Genomic DNA, 19762 nt, shown 5'->3' on the forward strand with positions numbered 1-19762 from the left:
CAGCGGAGCCGCAGGGTCCGCGCTCGCCGCCGCCTGCTCGGCCCTTTCCCACCTCGGGGCACAAAGAGGGAGCGCCGGGCGGGCCGATCCTTGCCCGGCGGAAGCGGGCAGGTCGGGGCGCGGGCCGGGCGCCCGCAGCTGCCCAGGCCCGCCCGAGGCTCCGCGCCCCTGCTCCCCGCACTTACCAGGAGAAGCAGCAGCGAACCCGCCGCGCCCAGCGCCATCCCGTCGCAGGCTCCGTCTCGGGCTGCCAGCACCACTCGGCGCCGCCGGCTCCCCGCGTCTCCGCGCGCGCCCGCTCCTCCCCGGCGCCCCCGCCCCGAGGGTCCCCTCCCCCGCGGCGGCCGCGCGGCCCTGCCCAAAGGCGCAGTTCCAGGTGTGGCCTCAGCGAGAAAACGGAGCCCGGAACCGGGAGCCCGGAGCCCGGCCGAGCTGCTCGCGCTGAGGTGGGACCTGCGTGGAGGAGGGAGGCGCACGGTGGACTTCCGCCCCGCGCCGCACACGCACCTGGAGCCGTGACGTCCCCGGCATGGGGACTTGGAGTGGCAGGCCCCGCCCCGTCGTCCTCCCCTCCCCGCCCAGCTCCTGCCGGAGTGTGGCCCGGCTCTGCAGCCGAGGCCCGCGGCGGCCAGTGAGCCGGCCCGGCCGCCCGAGGCCGCCGGAAGGTCCAGTGCTTTGTAACTGTGCGCGAGGCCCAGGTGGCGCGGAGGAGAAAGACGAGTGACGCCCGGACCCGCGTCCTCAACCGCGGCCGGGTGCGTGTGGCCCGCTCTCCGGGAGCGAAGGTTCTGGAGCAGGATTTCGGGTGGTTATCTCCGCGAAGGCTTCTCACCTCTTCCCCTGGCCCCTTCAGTGCTTCCCACAGGTATGCCGCTTGTCTGGCTCAGGGGAAGCCGTTATTAGAAGAATCACACATGATCCAAATGGACAGTTCTTCGGCCCCTTGTTAACTAGCTTCGACTGGCAGAAAACTCTAGAGGGGTTCAGGGAAACATACACGCTTCGATATGATTTACAGAATCTCTTACACAAAGTGTCACTAGAGGTCAGAATCCTCTCTGCAATAGTTACTTAGCTGTGTGACCTGGACAACCTCTCTGTGCCTCAGTTTCCAGATCTGTCAAATGGGATTAATGGTATCCAACAAATAGGACTGTTGTGAAGATTAAATCAGAAAATCTGTATGATGCGTTCTGTAGTGTCTAGCACATCCGGGTTCAACAAATGGTGGTGGTGTTACTATTTTTGCAAGTGTAAATATTAAGTTGGATTCTTCTCGAAAAAAACAGAAACTCTAGAATCAGCAACAGATTAGGAAACTTCTAAGAAAGGCTAATTATTGACAATGAAGTATTGGAAGAGCCTATAAAAGTATAAACGGTTGATTTGCTACTAGAACGAGACATTTGGCATCAGAGTTGGCCAAAATAGCAGAGTTCCTTTTGTAGTTAAAAGTGCCTTCCTCTCCCTCCCCCAGTATCTCCTACCCTTCTTTCCCCAGTTCTAATCTTGCCACTTTTCCAGATCCAGTACAATGGCCATCTCTGCCTTAGTCCCTTTCTTCCTAAGCTGCCAGGGACCACTCCCTCTTTGAGCTGAGAACCACATTTTCCTCTGTTTAGGGAGTAAATGCAGAGTGACTTTTCTCATAGTGTTACTTAAGTATCAGTGGCTAAACTGAGGACAAAGTATCTAGGAGGAGTGTCTGCTTAGTTTCCCACTGTTTCCAGTGACTAGAACAGTGCTGAGTACCATGATGGACTCTCAATAAACGTTGGTTACGTAGCTGAGTCAGGAGGGAAGAATGTCTTCTAGTTTCCACTCCTTTCTCTTGAGTTAGGTGTGGTTGGTAGCACCGTTGGTGATAATTCTCATTCCCCATCACTGCTGGGAAAGCTACAAATTAAACAAGGCAGGCTTTTCCAAAACACTCACAAATCATCCCTGGAAACTATACATAAGTCCTACCTAAAATTAGTGCTCTTGCAACTGACTCCTATAGGCACGTATTTATGCCTCATTATCTAGAGTTTGATCTCTGTTTAGTAATGAAGATAATTGTAGCTTCCAGAATGAGAAAAGCTAATGCAAATTTTATTTCTGTTGGATTATTTACTCTCCCCTGGAGGCTGTCAAAGGCAATTTCAGGAAAGTATTCCTCTATAAGACATTTATTGTAAGGCTTTGAGAGAAGATGTCAATACGTGTACAATCCAATGCCATAGTATGTCATTCTTGAATTAGTTCCTTCTGAAACTTATGACTCAGTGAGTTGAAGGGACTTGTTGGAAGTCACAGCATACACAGCTAGTTCTCTAGCTCCTGACTTTTTTCTGCTGGCATGAGAGTCAATCTATTTCATAAATCTCTTTGCACAAGAACAAATGCCATTCCCAATGAAGTGCTGATTGCTTTAAAGTAAATTGAAGTGTTAACAAGATGTGAAAGGTTTAACTTGCAGGTTTTTCCCCCTAAGTTGTTGAACATTATGGTAAATGTACTTTTAAGACACATACTTATAATGCATCAGTTAAAAAAACATACTTTGTGCAAATAATTAGCTTTAACATCTAGATATATTCAAAATATCTATCTGGGTTATGTTTCCCAGCATACTTTGTTTCACATGTACACACAGGTGATTAGCTTATTAGAATCATCTCTTAGTATTATCTAAAACAAAAATGTTAAAAAAAAGTTTTCATAAAGACCAACAAAAACTGGTTATGACAGTCAAGAAGCTTTCTCATAGAATGTTGATTAATAAAGGGTATGTGAAACAGGGAATATAGCCAATATTTTATAATAACTATAAATGGAGCATAACCTTTAAAATTGTGAATCACTATATGGCACACCTGTAACTTGTATAATATTGTACATAAACTATATCAATTTAAAAAACAAAAAAAATAAAGGGTATGTGGATACAGGAAAAACTATGACACGTATCTAGGTCAAGGGAGAAGGGCGAAAAGAGGAGGAGTTTGTTTTCTGGTTTAGTTCCACTCATTTGTTCATTTGTTCAACATTTAGTTTGTCTCTGTTCACCAAATATTTAATTTGCATTTTACTGTCAATACAAAGATAAGTAATCCAAGAAACAAAAATAGATGCTTATGAAATAGTATAGCTATACCTAACATAGACTGTTATAAGTGCAGTGGTAGAACTATTTGCACGGTATAAAGCAAACGTAGGGAAGAGAGTACCTAACTCATGCTTTGGACCATGAGGTTGGGGTGGAGTGGTGTGGTGAGCTGATTCTTAAAGGATGAATAGTTGTGAAGGAGACATTGAACCTGTCAGGACAGAGTAACTCAAAGCATAAAGGCTGTTGGTGAAGAGTCAGGGGTTTCAGATTTATCTGAGAAAAAAGCATTTTTTTTTTTCATAACGTTGACACAAACAGGAAAGTCAGAAGTAAAGACTTTTTTGTGTGTGTGAAAATTGAATTTGAGATATTAGAGCAATATCCAATGAGAAAAGTCCAGCAAGTAGTTTGAAATGAGAACATATTTGCAGGTAGATTTAGGAGGCAAAAAGTCACCTAATTTTCTTTCTTTTCGACTATTCTTTCTCAATACATTTCTTATTCTCTGCCAACCTGTTAAGTGTTTATGCCTTTTGAGTCCTTTCCATCTTTTCTTCTTACTTGGTACCTAGCACGACTCTGTAACCACTCCCGTTGTGCAGATCCATCAGTTTTCTCTTCTGAGCTTCTAACATGGGCCATTACCATTTGGACATTTCATAGGGACATCGAACTACCATAATACTTTTGTAAGGATATCAAATTCAGCATACTGACAAAAAAGATTTCCCTATCCCTCTATACCTCTCCAGCTCAAGCTTGCTACTTCCTCATATGCCTTGTCAACTTGGCCACCCAAGCCAGGAACCTGAGAGTCATCCTCAATTCTCCTTTTTTCATTCTCTCCAATTATCGTACTTAACTTTCCTTTCATTCTCTGTGGCTGTGTTCAAAGTGACTCACACAACCTACATAGCAGCAGTCACACTGTGGTTTATGGTTAGTTCATTCCTGTCTGCTACTTCGATTGTTTTCCTTTCTCAAGATTGTTACTTCTTTAAGAGCAGAGGCCATATCATATTCATAGTGGGCCCAGCCCCTCGTGTCCAGCACATATTAGATGATCAATAAAGATTTGTTAGACACATGTAGAGCACAAACGTACGGACACCAAGAGGGGAAAGTGGGGTGAAGTGGGGTGGTGGGGTGATGAATCGGGAGATTGGGATTGACATATATACACTAATACGTGTAAAATAGATAACTAATAACCTGCTGTATAAAAAATAAATTAATTAAATTTTAAGAAAAGATAAAGCTACTTTACCTTAAGGGAAAAAAAAGAAAAAGGTTTGTTGAACCAAGCCCACATGGAAGGAACTAATTACAAGTGGAAAAGGAGAGTTATAGGGGGAAGGTGTTTGAAATATCCACTCTGGATGGATTAATAGTGGATCTGGTCAGAAAATGTTGGTCCGGGATTGTGTGTGTGTGTGTGTGTGTGTGTGTGTGTGTGTGTGTGTGTGATGCACACGCATACATGTGCACATACACACATGCACGTGTGTTGGTGGGTGTTTGTCTGTTTCCCCCAACTGCAGCCCAAGAGCTGGAGAGGGGTAGCAGATGGTGGGTGTGAGTCAGAGTTTCACAGTGGCCTGGTTGATAATTAAGAGGTCAAAGTGTCTGGGATATAGTATCTCGGGAGTTGAATGTGGCAGGAAGGACATGGACAAGGCAAAGCTGGAGGAGTTCAGGGTCAGGTTGAGAAGAGAGTGTATCACACTAGGAGTGGAGAAATGGGAGAGGATCATCCTTCCCCTTTGTCCTGGAGAAGGAATCATGGTCTTTTTCCATAGAGGCCAAGGCAAGAGGGACATCACAGACACTAGGTGTCAGGATGTTGAAATTTTCATGGATTCTCCAGTTAGCTGGGCCAAGAGCGGCCTCTGCCTTAGGCAGTAAGAGAACAGCACTGGCTGATTTGGGGGGTGGGGCCTCTAACAACAGGGTGGGAAAAGCTTTGCTACCTTTCTGAGCTAGAACTTACAGAGTAATAATCAAGCCCAGTAGACTGCCAGCCCCGTGGTCTAGCACAAAGAAGCCAGCTTATCTTTGGTGAACAGTCACCGCCAACACCCTGCCTGATAGAGAGCCGCACGCAGTGAGTCACAGGCTCTAGCTGAGCTGTTTCCCAGAGGCTCCTCCTCGTGAGTCTGTAGACGAGGACCGACTCCTCAGATGCAAAGCCCCGAACCAAAATGACTTAATGAAATTGTCAGCAGTGTTCACAGACCAGAGAATTAGAGGAAGACACTACAGTTGCAAAATGAGATTTGGCTCAGCAAAGAAAACAGAATTGTCTATCCTTAGGTCTAAGTAGAGTGCTGAACCAACGTCGTCAGAGATTTTTTTTCGAAATAAATCATACACTAGTTTTACAAGGTGATGAGGCTATAATAATGCTGAATTGAGGTGTGTACAAAGCAACGATTGTCTAGAAAACCTCAGCAAGGTCTTCATGGCCCATCAGAATGCTTCTCCCTCCTACTGGCTAAGGTCTGAAATCCTTTAGCTGAAGGTTCCCTCGGCTGATACATGCATATTCCTGCGAGGGTGGCATGCTAATCTCTTATCAGTTATTTACATCACAACATGACACCACAGATACACCAAGCATGCTCCACCTCAGAGTCCTTGTACTCTCTGTTCCTTTTCCTGAGAAGGTTCTGCTCCAGACATGTACCAGGTTTCCTCACTCTTCACTTTTTTCCCCTCAAATATTACCTTATCAGTGAGATCTTCTCTGACCACCCATATAAAAATTATAATTGTTCCCACCCCCAGGGCTCCCCATCGCCCTTTCCTACTTCATTTTTCTTCTTGGCACATCACAATTTAAAAGACTGTGCATTTACTTATTATCTGTCACCATTCATTAGAATGTAAACTTCATGAGGGCTGGTGTTTTTCTCTATGAATTGCTATGTATTCAGCACCTAAACAGTGCCTGATCCATTGTAGGTCTTCATTATATACTAGTGGAACATGTGAATGAAAGAATAGTGAATATATTGGGTTGGCCAAAAAGTGCCTTTGGTTTTTTAGTAAAAATAAAACACGTTTTTCATTTTCACCAAGAACTTTATTGAACAACGTATTCACCCTTCTGCCATTTTTCAGGCAACTTCATAATTCCATCTTCCCAAAACTTTTTATCTTTTTGAGCAAAGAACTGTTCCAGGTGCCTTTTACAGTCTTCTAGGGAATTGAAATTTTTTCCATTAAGAGAATTTTGTAAAGACTGAAATAAATGGAAATCCGAAGGTGCAATGTCTGGTAAACATGGCAGATGAATCAGAACTTCCCAGCCAAGCTGTAACAGTTTTTGCCTGGTCATCAAAGAAGCATGTGGTCTTGAGTTATTCTGATGGAAGATTATGCATTTTCTGTTGACTAATTCTAGACGCTTTTCATTGAGTGCTGCTTTCAATTGGAGTAAGTGGGAGCAGTACTTGTTGGAACTAATCGTTTGCTTTTCTGGAAGGAGCTCATAATAGAGGACTCCTTTCCAATCCCACCGTACACACAACGTCACCTTCTTTGGATGAAGACCGGCCTTTGGTGTGGTTAGTGGTGGTTTATTTCACTTGCCCCACGATCTCTTCTGTTCCACGTTATTGTACAGTATCCACTTTTCATCGCCCGTCACAGATTGTTTTAAAAATGGAACGTCTTCATCAAGTTTCAGTAGAGAATCGCATGTGGAAGTATGGTCAAGAAGATTTTTTCGCTTAACTTATATGGAACTGAAACATCAAAGCGATGAACATAACCAAGCTGGTGCAAATGATTTTCAGTGCTTGATTCGGATATTTTGAGTATGTCGGCTATCTCCCGCGTGGTATAACATTGATTTTCTCAATTAATATCTTGATTTGATCACTATCAACTTCAACTGGTCTACCCAACGGTAGAGCATCATCCAGTGAGAAATCTCCAGCTCAAAACTTCACAAACCACTTTTGACACATTCGATCAGTCACAGCACCTTCTCCATATACTGCACAAATCTTCTTTTGCGTTTTGATTGCGTTTTTATCTTTCTTGAAATAATAAAGAGTAATACGCCAAAAATGTTGCTTTTTTTCTTCCACCTTCAAATGGCTACACAAAAATTCACCAATTTTGATAAGTCTTTTTAAATTTTTTATTATTATTATTTTTAATTTTTTATTTATTTATTTATTTTGCTGTACGTGGGCCTCTCACTGTTGTGGCCTCTCCCGTTGCGGAGCACAGGCTCTGGACGCGCAGGCTCAGCGGCCATGGCTCACGGGCCCAGCCGCTCCGCGGCACGTGGGATCCTCCCGGACTGGGGCACGAACCCGTGTCCCCTGCATCAGCAGGTGGACTCTCAACCACTGCGCCACCAGGGAAGCCCCTTTTTAAATTTTTTTAACGTCTTTATTGGAGTATAATTGCTTTACAATGGTGTGTTAGTTTCTGCCGTATAACAAAGTGAATCAAAAAATATGGAACGCTTCACGAATTTGTGTGTCATCCTTGCGCAGGGGCCGTGCTAATCTTCTCTGTATTGTTACAATTTTAGTATATATGCTGCCAAAGCGAGCACAAGTGTTTTTTTAAATGCACGCTGATATGACAGCTGTCACACACAATCTAACAAAATTGTTTCAATGAAGTTAAACACAACTAAGTGCTACTAGAGCCATCTTAGGGAAAAAACCGAGCAAACCTTTTGGCCAACCCAATATTTTCAAGGTTATTTTGGAGGATAGGGGTGTGTGTGTGTGTGTGTGTGTGTGTGTGTGTGTGTGTGTGTGTGTAAAATGAGGGTAAAGGGGAAAAGAGAAGAGAGCATTATATTCCTGGAAGGACATGAGTAAATGTCACCAAACGGAGGTGTGGGTGTGCTGGGAGGCCTGCTTCACTGTGGGCAAAATCCCCCTACCTCACAATTTTATCACAGGTGGGCCTGCCAAGGCTTCCCGACTAGTATAAAGTTTGAGGCGTTTAGAGGCCAGTGGAGAACATTTCTGTGTTCTTTCTCTTTTTCAAGACGCCCTTCCTTACAGGGGGAGCAAAGTGCGAAACCAGAAACCATAAACAATATGGAAAATCCCTTTTCCCTCTGGAGGTGAACAAAGTTAGCATTCATTACAATGTTGATTTTATCTCTCCACCTACGTTTTCTGAAAAAAATTTCAGAATAAATCTCTAGCTTTGATTTCACCCTAGGGTTTGTTTATAGGAATTCTTGGAAAGATAAGGGAAGTAGCAGTGGCTGGGGAAGAGAGGAGGAGAGTTTGGTTGCTAATACCAGCCCTGGACTGTGTGACAGGACTTGTAGGGCTTACGGGCAGCACAAGAGTGTTTACCGAGAGTGTCAGACAGAAACCATCATGCTGACCCAAATGTGACTAATGAGCCTAGGGAGATCCACCAAAAAACCCCTCAGAAGACAGAAAAGAATACTGGTTTCTCGGCGGTTACTTCATTCATTTGCACGTAGACAAGTGACATTCTTGCATATCAGGAAAAAGTGAAATAGAAGCGATGCAATGGCTTTGGAGAGCAAAGGTGGAAGTAAAATACTGGCTTTAAAGACCTTTTCAAAATGATCTGACTGATGATTATAAATACTGTAGTAGAGAGAAGCAAAATTTCAAAAATAAATAACAATTTCCATGTTAAAGAAAAAACAAGGATTCAAAGAAATTAACTGATTTTAATTTACTTTCAAAACTAACGTTGTTGGTGGTTTTTAAAAAACTTTTGTGCCATGCAAGTCGATGCAGTAACTTATTAATTATCAAGTTCTGAAATTTGTGATTGATTTACTTGTTAAAATCATTAGAGCACATTTAAAGTTATTCCTTAATGATGTTACTTACTTGCATTTTTGACATCCCCCTTGGGTGGAGAAAGGGTTGATTCCAGCGGGGGAGGCAAATGGAGCCTGAGGGTGAGCTTGTCCATGGGAGGGTGTGAGCTTGTGAATGTCGTTTGTCACACGTACTACACAGAAGAAATATTGGGAACTACTACCCTGCTGAGCAAAAGTTATGATATTGTTACTCTTGAATCCCAAATTTGACATTACAAATGCAAATTACTTCTATGTAACTTTACTTTTATAGTATAAGCCATTGAAAATCTTTTAATATGATAAATAATAATTTAATTAACTCAGTTACATCTGTACACACCCAGGAAATAGAGTTGAAGCAGTCTTTCAGATATCATAAGAAAGAAAATCAAAATGTCCCTGGTAGGGTTTCCCTGGTGGAGCAGTGGTTGAGAGTCCGCCTGCCGATGCAGGGGACATGGGTTCGTGCCCCGGTCCGGGAGGATCCCACGTGCCGCGGAGCGGCTGGGCCCGTGAGCCATGGCCGCTGAGCCTGCGCGTCAGGAGCCTGTGCTCCACAACGGAAGAGGCCACAACAGTGAGAGGCCCGCGTACCGCAAAAAAAAAAAAAATAAAGTCCCAGGTATGTGAGCATTTCAGGAAAGTGTTCTTAAATCCGTTTTGCTTGAACTGTACTTTGGTTTTTTTTTTTTTTTTTTTTTTTTTTTTTTGCGGTGGACCTAGTTTGAGTTTCATCACCTCGTCTAGTTCCCATTTAGAGATTTTATTAGACAGAAATGTGTTCAAACGTTATCAAACGAATTAAGCAAAACTGTGATACAAAAAAGGCAGTGGGAAAAAAATTGCTCCTGATAACTTTAGTTTTAACGATCACAGTAACCCTTACCAGCTGGTCTGAGGACATTTGTGGTTAAAGATTTTTTTAAAATCATAGTGTTTATTATGAACATTACTATATGCCTTGAAAGCAGACCTCTTATTTTACAAGGGAATTGTCTGCTAATTTGCTATAACATTTTTTTAGGTGGACCTCTCTTAACTTCTACTGAAACAATGTCTGAATGATTCATACCTTTGGAGAGAGTCACACCCATTTCACGCAGACTCAGCTACAATAAAGGTAAGTCAGCCAACAAAGACTTCTTGTGACTAACTCTCCTGTGGGTATGAAAGAAGAAGAGAGTGTATCCTTGTAACTTCTTGCTTAACTTTAGGATTAGAACATTCATCTGAAGTAATCAGTAAATTTATGCCAACAAGTTAAGCAGAGCAGTATTACAGGGAAAACTTGTTGAACAAAGAAAAATCCATGTGAAGGGTCATATGGAAGAATTGTTTTATGGTTCATAAAAGTGCCATTGTGAGTTTCCATTGTTTGGACCTTGGAATTTTCGATAATAGGAATCTCAAGTCTGTAGAGTATGGTTTATTGTCCTTTATAACTCGGATTTTCACTTTAGAAGTATGAATAAGCCATCTAAAACCAAAAATTTTGTTTAAATCAGAGGACAATTTTTATTCTAGGCTTCAGGAATAAAAAGATGATGGAATTTCTATGGAACATTTTATTTACTTTTATTTCTTAGAGACTAGGTGCATTAGGTCAATTGGTCAGAATGTGAAACCTGAATCTCAGGTGTGATCCGTGTTCCTATATGGACAGATAGGTGCCACATATGTGATTTGACAGGAAAGTGTCCGTGCACTAAACACTCCACCTCCTGACCTATGACCTAATGATAATGAAATTTCACTTTGTTTTTTGAGTCTGCAGATATTTAAGTATTAAAGGTATATACTCCAAGGAGGAGAATAAGTCATTTTCTGTGATTTATATGAATTAATTTATCAAACAATTAAAAAACTTATCAACTAGTTATGGTCAGATTTTTAAAGGAAGTAGGAAGTAGTGATTATGAAAACATTAAGCATATCCTATTCTAGAAATAAGGTAATAAAATATGCAAAGGTAAAGACAATTTAACTTCCTTCTATTTTATGTTGGGTCAACTAGCTTTTGTAAATAAAACTTCTTTTCACTTGGCACCATAAATCCTATAGAAACTGGATGTAAATTGTGGTCATTTTCTTTGTACAGTAATTAATGTTCTACCAGCATTCCCTAACATGCGTATCCTACTGGAGGTTGGGTCAGTAGCATCATTCCTTTCATGCTAATTTGGAAGTAACTATTTTTTTTGCTCAAAGCCACCTAGCTGCCCTATTTTACTTGGTGGAAATGACATAGTTAGAACTCTTAGGGTAAAAAAGCCTCCCATTCTGTCCTTTTCCAAGGGAGCTCAACTGAAATATTGCAGTCACCTGGTCAAATTCTCATTACTTGTTTGGCTACAAGTCACAATTTGATTTGAATGAATTCATCTCTATTTGCTTGTGTATTCAGAGGAATTTCCAGTGCAGAGTAGAGTAGACAGGACAAGTTCTGTGGTTAGGCAAAAGATTAGTGAAAAAGAAATATTACAGTGGCAGTTTGGAATCACAAGAGTAGAATTGGCCTAGTTAATTCCTAACTCTACCTTTGATGGACAAGTTACTTTTCTTTTTAAAATTTATTTATTTATTCATTTATTTTTGGCTGCATTGGGTCTTTGTTGCTGCACGCGGGCTTTCTCTAGTTGCGGCGAGCACGGGCTACTCTTCGTTGCGGTGCACGGACTTCTCATTGCAGTGGCTTCTCTGTTGCGGAGCACGGGCCCTAGGGCACACAGGCTTCAATAGTTGTGGCTCACAGGCTCTAGAGCACAGGCTCAGTAGTTGTGGCGCACGGGCTTAGTTGCTCCGCGGCATGTGGGATCTTCCCGGACCAGGGCTCGAACCTGTGTCCCCTGCATTGACAGGCGGATTCCTAACCACTGCACCACCAGGGAAGCCCTGGACAAATTACTTTTCAGCCTGTTTGAGCATCTGTAAAACAGGACTTAGGATCGGATAATATAGATGTTTTGAGTTTGTATGGTTTCAGTAGTTTTGTATGTCACCACTCAACTTTTTGAGTTCATTTTAAAGATTGAAAAAATAGTAATAATTATTTTTATTTCAAATCTTTATGAGTGCTGTGTCCCAAGTGCATTCTTGTAACTTCTTTACAGAAACCTCATGAGGTAGGGAATGTTATTATCTCTATAACAATAATCCAGAGAGGTGCAAAGAGGTAAGTAACTTGCCAAAGACACACAGCTAGTAAATGGTGAAGCTGGGATTTGAACTCAAGTACTTTGTCTCCAAAGCCTGAACTCTTAACCATTAACTTAAAACACACAGTTGAAAAACAAAACAAAACAAAAATTTCAAGTTTATCTTTTGTTAGTCATTAAAATATAATACACAGTTATTTTTTGTTTTGTTTTTTTGTTTTGTTTTGTTTTTTGCGGTATGCGGGCCTCTCACTGTTGTGGCCTTTCCCGTTGTGGAGCACAGGCTCCGGACGTGCAGGCTCAGCGGCCATGGCTCATGGGCCCAGCTGCTCCGCGGCATGTGGGATCCTCCCGGACCGGGGCACGAACCCGTATCCCCTGCATCGGCAGGCAGACTCTCAATCACTGCGCCACCAGGGAAGCCCAATATACAGTTATTTTTGATTGACTAACAGATGGAATGAAATTTAAAAATTTTCTCTTAGGTCCTCCAGTAGTAAGTTTTCATTTTATGCAAACTAGCAGGTTTTCTTTGCCTGACAGCTCACAGTTTCCTATCAAAATATTCAATAACACCTCCTGATTTGTTCTTTCAGTGGAGACATCCTTCCCTAGCTAGAGTTGGCAAAGGTGGCAATAGCATGCATTGGCTTGTTCTGGAGGCCCTGGGAGAGTATTGCATAGAGAAGGTCTTGGATCATCCTGACAGCATATGCCTTTGTTGTTGGTTTGCAATTCAAAAGAATATTCAAAGACCAGCACAAAGAGGACAGTTCCAGGGTCCAAGAAAATGTGTATAGAAAGAGTGGCTAGTTAGAAAATCAACTTAGATTTCAAACATTAGCAGCCATAAAATATCTTCTGAGGAAGAATCCATAGCAGATTATAACAGTTGAGAGGAAAAGGGAAGATGAAGAAAAATATTGTCAAAATTTATTAGACTAAGGGTTTACTATACATTAAAATTTTTTTTGACATACAAAAAGTTGTACATAATTAATGTATGCAACTTGCTGAGTTTGGAGATAAGTATAAACCTATGAAACCATTACCACAATCTATACCATAAACCTATTTATCACCTTTAAAAGTTTCCTCCTGCCCTTCTGTTTGTTACTGTTATTTTGTGTGTGACAAGAACACCTGACATAAGACTTACCTCTTAGCAAAATTTTAAGTATACAATACAGTATTTTTAAGTATAGGCTCTATGCTATACATTAGTCTCTAGGACTTATTCATCAGTTACAACCGAAACTTTGTACCTTTGACTAATAGCTCCATTTCTTATTTCACATGTTTTTACTAATCAAAAGTTGTGGGTGTCAGCCCTGGATGAGAATAATTAAAAGTTTGGTCAAGCAAGGCCTCTTCATTGTGTCTTACCTAAAGAAATTTAGGTGGAAAATTTAGGTGATTCTTTTCTTTTTAATCATACATCTAGAGAGTAGACTCCTTGTATTGTGTGTGTATATATATATATATATATATATATATATATATAAACTTTGTTTCTGCAGTACCACTGAGCATTAGTGTCTGGTCCATGGGTTGGATGATGGCAAGATACTGCTTCAGCTATACCAAGCTACATAGTTACTGGAGGCAAATATGTATGCATATGTGTGCATATGTGTGTGTGTGTGTGTGTGTGTGTGTGTGTGTGTGTGTGTTTCTCCTCCTAGTTAGGACCATACAACCTTATTATCAATACCAGTCAGTAGGACATGGAAGCCATGACTAAGTTAATCTCACATTTTGTGTTTAAATACTCATTTTTGGCTTAGTAACAATGCCTCCTTGCAGGAGTAGAAACCATACCATTATGTCATTTAAATAAATCCAAGATTACCTGATTCTGTATTGCTTTATAATTAAGAAACTTCTTTGCAATCTTCTCTTGATTATGAAAGAATATAAATACTTTCTCTGCCTTCTAAGGAAATGAGGACGTATTCTTTCAATATCAGTGTTTGGCTTTTATCATAATTTGATGTTCTGTTTTCATACAAAATTTACTGTTGCTAATTTAATAAAAATTCAGCTCACAGAAAACATAAGGAACCATTTAAAGTTATTATTTTAAAAAAACAAAACAAAAACCCAGTTCATAGATACAGAGAACAGACTGGTGGTTGCCAGAGGTAAGGGGTTGAGAGATGGGCAAAATGGGTGAAGGGGATCAAAAGGTACAAACTTCCAGCTATAAAATACATAAGTCCTGGGGATGTAATGTACAGCAGGATCACTATAGTTAATAATACTGAACTGCATATTTGAAAGTTGCTAAAATCTTAAAAGTCCTCATCGGAAGAAAAGACATTTTTTTGTAACTATGTGTGGTGACGGATGTTAACTAGACTTATTGTAGTGATCATTTTGCAATATATATAAATATCAAATAAAAATTTTAAATATAAAGTTATTTTTTATATCTAGACACATGTCACATAACCTCTTCTAAATAGTGTGCTGTCAAAGTAAGTCTCAGGAGTTTACCGGAAAAGCGATTCCATGACTTCCAGGTAGCTTGTTTCTGTTATTAAATGTGGAGGAGAACTGCTCACTGTGACCTGAAAAATAAACCCAAATATTTTTCAAAACAGCAACAAATCATGTATTTACATTCTTTCATCTATCTCTACCTTTTTATCTTTCTATCTCTACCTTTCAATTGTATATATGTATACATATATATGCCTACATTGTACTGCTTCTTTAATCTTTAGAATTATATCTAGACTTATAATCTTTATATTGTATAATTTTCATTGTTTTCTTTCCAATTTTTCATGTTCTACTCAAGTCAGAGCTGAAAATAAACAGATTATTCTGAGAGAGTAATAAGTATTATTATTGCTGAATAATATAATTCAGCAATATAATAATATTATTATAATATAATAAATATTATATATTTATTATTATAAATATTTTAGAAGTATATTATAAATAACAATTATATATTTATTATAATAAATATATTGAAATATATTATAAATTATAATAATACAATTAGATTTGTGTCACTTGTATGACTTTGAGAAAGTTACTTTGCTTCTCTGGGTCTCTGTTTTTGTGACTGTAATCTCAGGGCTACTGTAAAAAATAAATTAGAATATAACTCTCTTGGCCATCTGGTAGCCCTCACCAATGTCACGCTTCTTCCTGCTCTAGTAACTGCATCCTTTGCACTTTTAGACCATCACTATCTTGAGTTTTAACTACACCTGCATTGTGCTTAGATTTTTTTTTTTTTTTTTGCATTTGTAAAAAAAAAAAAAAGTCCATGTATAAAAGAAAAAGAAAGCAAAGACACCAACCTGGAATGGCCTATGTCTTGTCATGGAGGGAATTGTAGTGCACTCTGGATCAGGCAAAGCAGAAGAAAGCTCAGTGTTCTTTGTGGAAAACGTGTTGTTTCTGGCACCTGGAATTTAAATAGTTGTCTTCTTTTCTCATCAGTTATCCCCCTTACATAAAAATGATCTCAGACTGTGCTGTTGAGCAAGTCTTAAATCATGTGATCACGGATTCAGAATTACTCTTTGTAGACTCAGTAAAGGAGTTGAGAAAATACTGGATTGCTAATAACAAGAAGGAAAGATCCGTAATTTTTACTTAATTGCTAGTTGTTTCTTATTTGCTAGTTGCAGTGAAGCTAGTCAGTTGAATGTACTCCTTTACACTCTTACTTGATTTCTGAAAATTAAGATAGGAGAAACTGATCTTGCTCGTTTTATTCGTTCAACTTTCTGTGACGAAGAGGAACTGGTGATTCTTTTGGAATTTACCTGCGTAGCTTTCATTTTCCTGAGATTGATTTGGAAGCCCGAGTTAAGCGATCCACTTTTCTTCACTCAGCATTCACTCTAATCCAGTTTCTGCTCCCCGTACCCCAGGTCCAGGTTGAATTGTCTGCATTTAAGAATGAGGAGGGTCAACCAAAGCAAGATCTGAGTTCTGAAGGGAGTTGTTTTGTGGCATCCCTTTAAAGGAAGACATAAAAATAACAGGCATTTACTGGGAGACAAACTCACCGCAGGGGCTGATGGCTGTCACCAAGGTCATGGTACATTTTTGTCACCATGTTAGGCTGGAAACCTTACTTTCTCTTTACTTCAACTTCTCACTGAGTCTTCATAGAATGTCAGTTTTTTTGCCTGAGAGACCATTCCAAATTACCAAACAAATAATAAATGAGTTAAATCATCCAGTTAATAAGTCTGCCCTGACCTCGTCCAGCACCTTATCCAGCACCATTTCTACCCGAAGAAGAGATCCTGAGTCCTCCAGTACTTTCTTCCTGCCTGGGAGGATGCAGAAAAAGTATCAGCTAGAAAAACAATGTAGAATACTGATAAAAATGCATGTGCAATCTCTTTTTTACATCATATTTCTTAACAGTTATTAACTGCAGAGAGTAGTTCAGCTTTTGCTAAATGGTTAAGGAAGTACTCATAAATTCGTTGCAAAACAGTTTTATTATAACAATGTTTGACTGTTAAAGTTTTAGTGTATACTGTTTAAAAATTATAATACATTAAGTCAAAAGACAGTTTTTAAAAAGTTTTTCTGTTGAAAACAATTTTTATTTTTAGTGAAAAAATACAGATACATTTTTGCTTTGAATTTCATTTACATGGCAAATCAATTTTAGGTCCTCCTAGACAAGATTGATCTATTTTTATTTTAAAACCCCTTTAATTTCAATTTTTCCCTTATTAGTCTTTACTACTATGTCATAGTTTCCTCTGCAGTTTGACAACGAAGCAAAATTCTCATTTCATAAGTTGGATTTTAAGAGGCAATTTTAAAATACTTTGAGGATCCTGAAAACACATTTGAACTTGGAACAAGGGTTGTTCTGATTATTAATTTAATTCTCATGCATAAACAAGAGTCACAAGTCAACTCTGTGTTCTAGATCTCAGAGCAAGACCCCTCTATTGAGAAGAGGCCCCAGTGGTAACAGCAAGGTGACTTCCTCAGGACCTGGCAGGCTGCTCCAAAGGGTCTAGCTCCCCTCACTTCAAGATGGGCACCCTGCAGGCCTTGTTGCCACAGCCGCCTAGTCTTGGAAGAACAGATTGTCTGTGCTTCCCGGGCTGTCTTAGCACATGCCTTCCTGGTGGTCATGGCACCAGGAAGAGGGAAGAATGCTAGATGTAAGGACGTTTAGGGGGTTTCTTCCCCCCCCAGGAACCCTCAGGACTGTACACTTCTGGGTTAAAAAAAAAAACAAAACACTTTATTACTTTGCATTCCATCTAAAAAACAAATACAGGTTTTGAATATGGCAAAAGCCAGAAAGGATTATTTTATATACAATTAGAGATAATAGAGCATAGAGCCAGACGATGACCTTGTATAGACTTAGTTTAGACAAAAAAGTTGATAAGAGGTAGGGTGCTCTCTATGGGCTAAAGGCTGAAGACCTTGAATGATCAGAAATGATTTGAAGAACTGCGTTGCCATCAGGGTAATGCCCCTGAAATGACATATTTTAAGCCCTCGCTTACCTAACATTGTTACTCTCAAGAATTAAATTGCGGTAGCAGCTTAATTTAAAAGGAGTGAGACTTAATAAAATAGAGTTACTGATACTTCCTTTCTGTATCGCTTTTTGACCAGAAACACTGTGTATAATACACATTCACAAATTTCACTATGTGTTATGCTAGTCAGAGGCCTCTTTTGCTTATGAGAAAAGCCATGTTTTGTGTTCCCATGAAGTCTGTAGACACAGTTAACAAGATAAACATCACTATAAGTGATATGTAAGTTACAGCTACCTACTGACATTTAAAAAATAAAGAGTAATTTTCAAAGACTATTAACACAGGATTACTGTTACTGAGAAGTGTGTAGGGAGGAGCTTAATGTAAAATATTTTCTTTAGGTAGATCCTTTCAAGGTGATTTAATAAAACACAAAATATTTATACCATACTAAACTTTCCTAAGTTTTCTATGATACTTCTATTTCAAAATTGTCTTATTGTGAGAATATAAGGAATATAGATGCAGCGAGTTTAATGCATAAACCAATACCATTAGCTTGAGCAAAAGATGTACACAGGGTCTCCCAGCACCAAGAAGATAGCAAAAGTTCAACTGCAACTACTTCCTTTTTTCCAAGCAGCTCAAAATGCTTTAGCAAAGACCTTATGACCGTATCATTATTAATGATATAAGAAAAGGTGAAAGATTCAACAACTGGGGCTCTTGACTCCAAGCACTTAATCCACTAAAACACATGGCATTTGAAGTTTAAAAATTATTAGGAAAATTTCCCACTGAATATGATCTCAAGATTTTTTTTGTAAAACATTAAGATTTACTAGGACTTGAATAGTATTTGAGAAGTAAGAGTGACAACACATCCAGTTTGGGGATATAAACTACACAATTTAGACTGTAATCATGATCAGTTTATAAGAGTAGCAAATAAGTGCCAAATCAGACCAATACTGTGAGATTTGCTATGCTATTTTGAATAATTTGGTTCAAATATCCATATTTGGCCAGTATATAATTCTGGTTCATTCTGGTCACATCAGAAGGGAACAAGGATCTTCTGTACAGATTTTACGACCTGACCCTTGTAGCTCTGCCAGACCATGTAGGTTGCCAGGAACACTGGAAATGGGACAAATCACTCTTTCCGTCACTATTACATTTTATGTGAGAAGTGGATCAAAGACTGCAGTGGAAGGCTGCACGTAGGAACCAGCAGCTGAGCTAGTCTCCATTACCAAATAGCTACCATGCTGCAAAGGGTCAAGGATGGAAATGGCTGGCTGGAGGACAGAGCCAGAAGCAGACACAGCAGACGCTCCCTGGCTGCCTGGCAAAATCTGGTACCTAACAGATTCTGACTGCTGGACTTGTACGGATTGGCCACGGGATTCAATCCCAGAACCACTCTCTTTGGTGGGTGGCTGAGAGTTTTTGGCTTCATCATCCATCCCAAGGCTTATCTCTGCAAGTTTTTTAAATTTGGAACTGAGTGAGTCCAAGCAGCTGTCATCAAACTCATCAGCAATAAAACTGCAACAACCCAGGGAGCCGACGGGAGAACCAGGGGCACCTTTTCCTTCGTTATCATAGATCAGCAAGCAATCGTTTGCTTCCTGGCCATCGTCTTCCTCGGCACAGGCAAATGCTTTCTAAAGGTGGAGAAAAGTGGGAAAAAATGAATCGTAAGAGACACTCAGTGGAAGAATGTAATATTATACCATTCTTAGAACTCAAGGTTTGATCAAGAATGCGTGATTTAGGTAATGCATAGAAGGGCATCCTCTGTATCAGCAGTCTTGTGAGAGCCCGACCCGTAAATAGGGCCTATGCCACACCTCGGAATATTCCAAGAATCCTCATCCTAAACAAACCCTTCCTGCCAGTCTCTCCTCACACACAGTGTCAGCCTTCATCTGCTCTACCAGGCTAGATGCCAGCACTTGCCATTTCTGATACCGAAACTGTAGGTGAGATCCGTTCTAAAGATGCACCAACCAAGAGGCAAGCAACCTGCCTCCCAAAGTCCTCTCTGTTCTTGCACCCTTGTCCCATTTTGATTCTGTGCTTCCCGACACTTCACCTAATCTTGGACCACAGCCCTCGTTCCCCCTTTTATGTTTGGGTCTTTAATTCAATGGTTCGTCAACATTTTTGGACA

At 40.1% G+C, this 19762-nt stretch overlaps 2 protein-coding genes and 1 non-coding gene across 3 annotated transcripts in view; all 3 read right to left on the bottom strand.

Annotated features, from left to right (window-relative positions):
• Positions 1–16153, bottom strand: part of DSG2 (desmoglein 2) — a 62973-nt gene extending 46820 nt beyond the window's left edge. Inside the window, exons 1-4 of the mRNA XM_060170503.1 lie at positions 16123–16153; positions 14582–14655; positions 8953–9107; positions 186–878 (exon numbers count right to left, since the gene is read on the bottom strand). Of these exons, the coding sequence (XP_060026486.1) occupies positions 186–878; positions 8953–9107; positions 14582–14655; positions 16123–16153 (953 nt within the window). The remainder of the gene's footprint in view (positions 1–185; positions 879–8952; positions 9108–14581; positions 14656–16122) is intronic.
• LOC132504572 (U6 spliceosomal RNA) lies at positions 7564–7670 on the bottom strand. The gene has a single exon (XR_009534959.1). It is a non-coding gene; the product is annotated as a U6 spliceosomal RNA (small nuclear RNA).
• A 1122-nt stretch (positions 16154–17275) lies between the features above and the next one.
• DSG3 (desmoglein 3) overlaps positions 17276–19762 on the bottom strand; it is a 30488-nt gene continuing 28001 nt past the window's right edge. Inside the window, exon 16 of the mRNA XM_060121452.1 lies at positions 17276–19253. Within this exon, the coding sequence (XP_059977435.1) occupies positions 18765–19253 (489 nt within the window). The 3' untranslated portion in view covers positions 17276–18764. The remainder of the gene's footprint in view (positions 19254–19762) is intronic.

The sequence above is a fragment of the Lagenorhynchus albirostris genome, chromosome 14, assembly GCF_949774975.1.
Source record: "Lagenorhynchus albirostris chromosome 14, mLagAlb1.1, whole genome shotgun sequence".
Lineage (NCBI taxonomy): Eukaryota > Metazoa > Chordata > Mammalia > Artiodactyla > Delphinidae > Lagenorhynchus > Lagenorhynchus albirostris.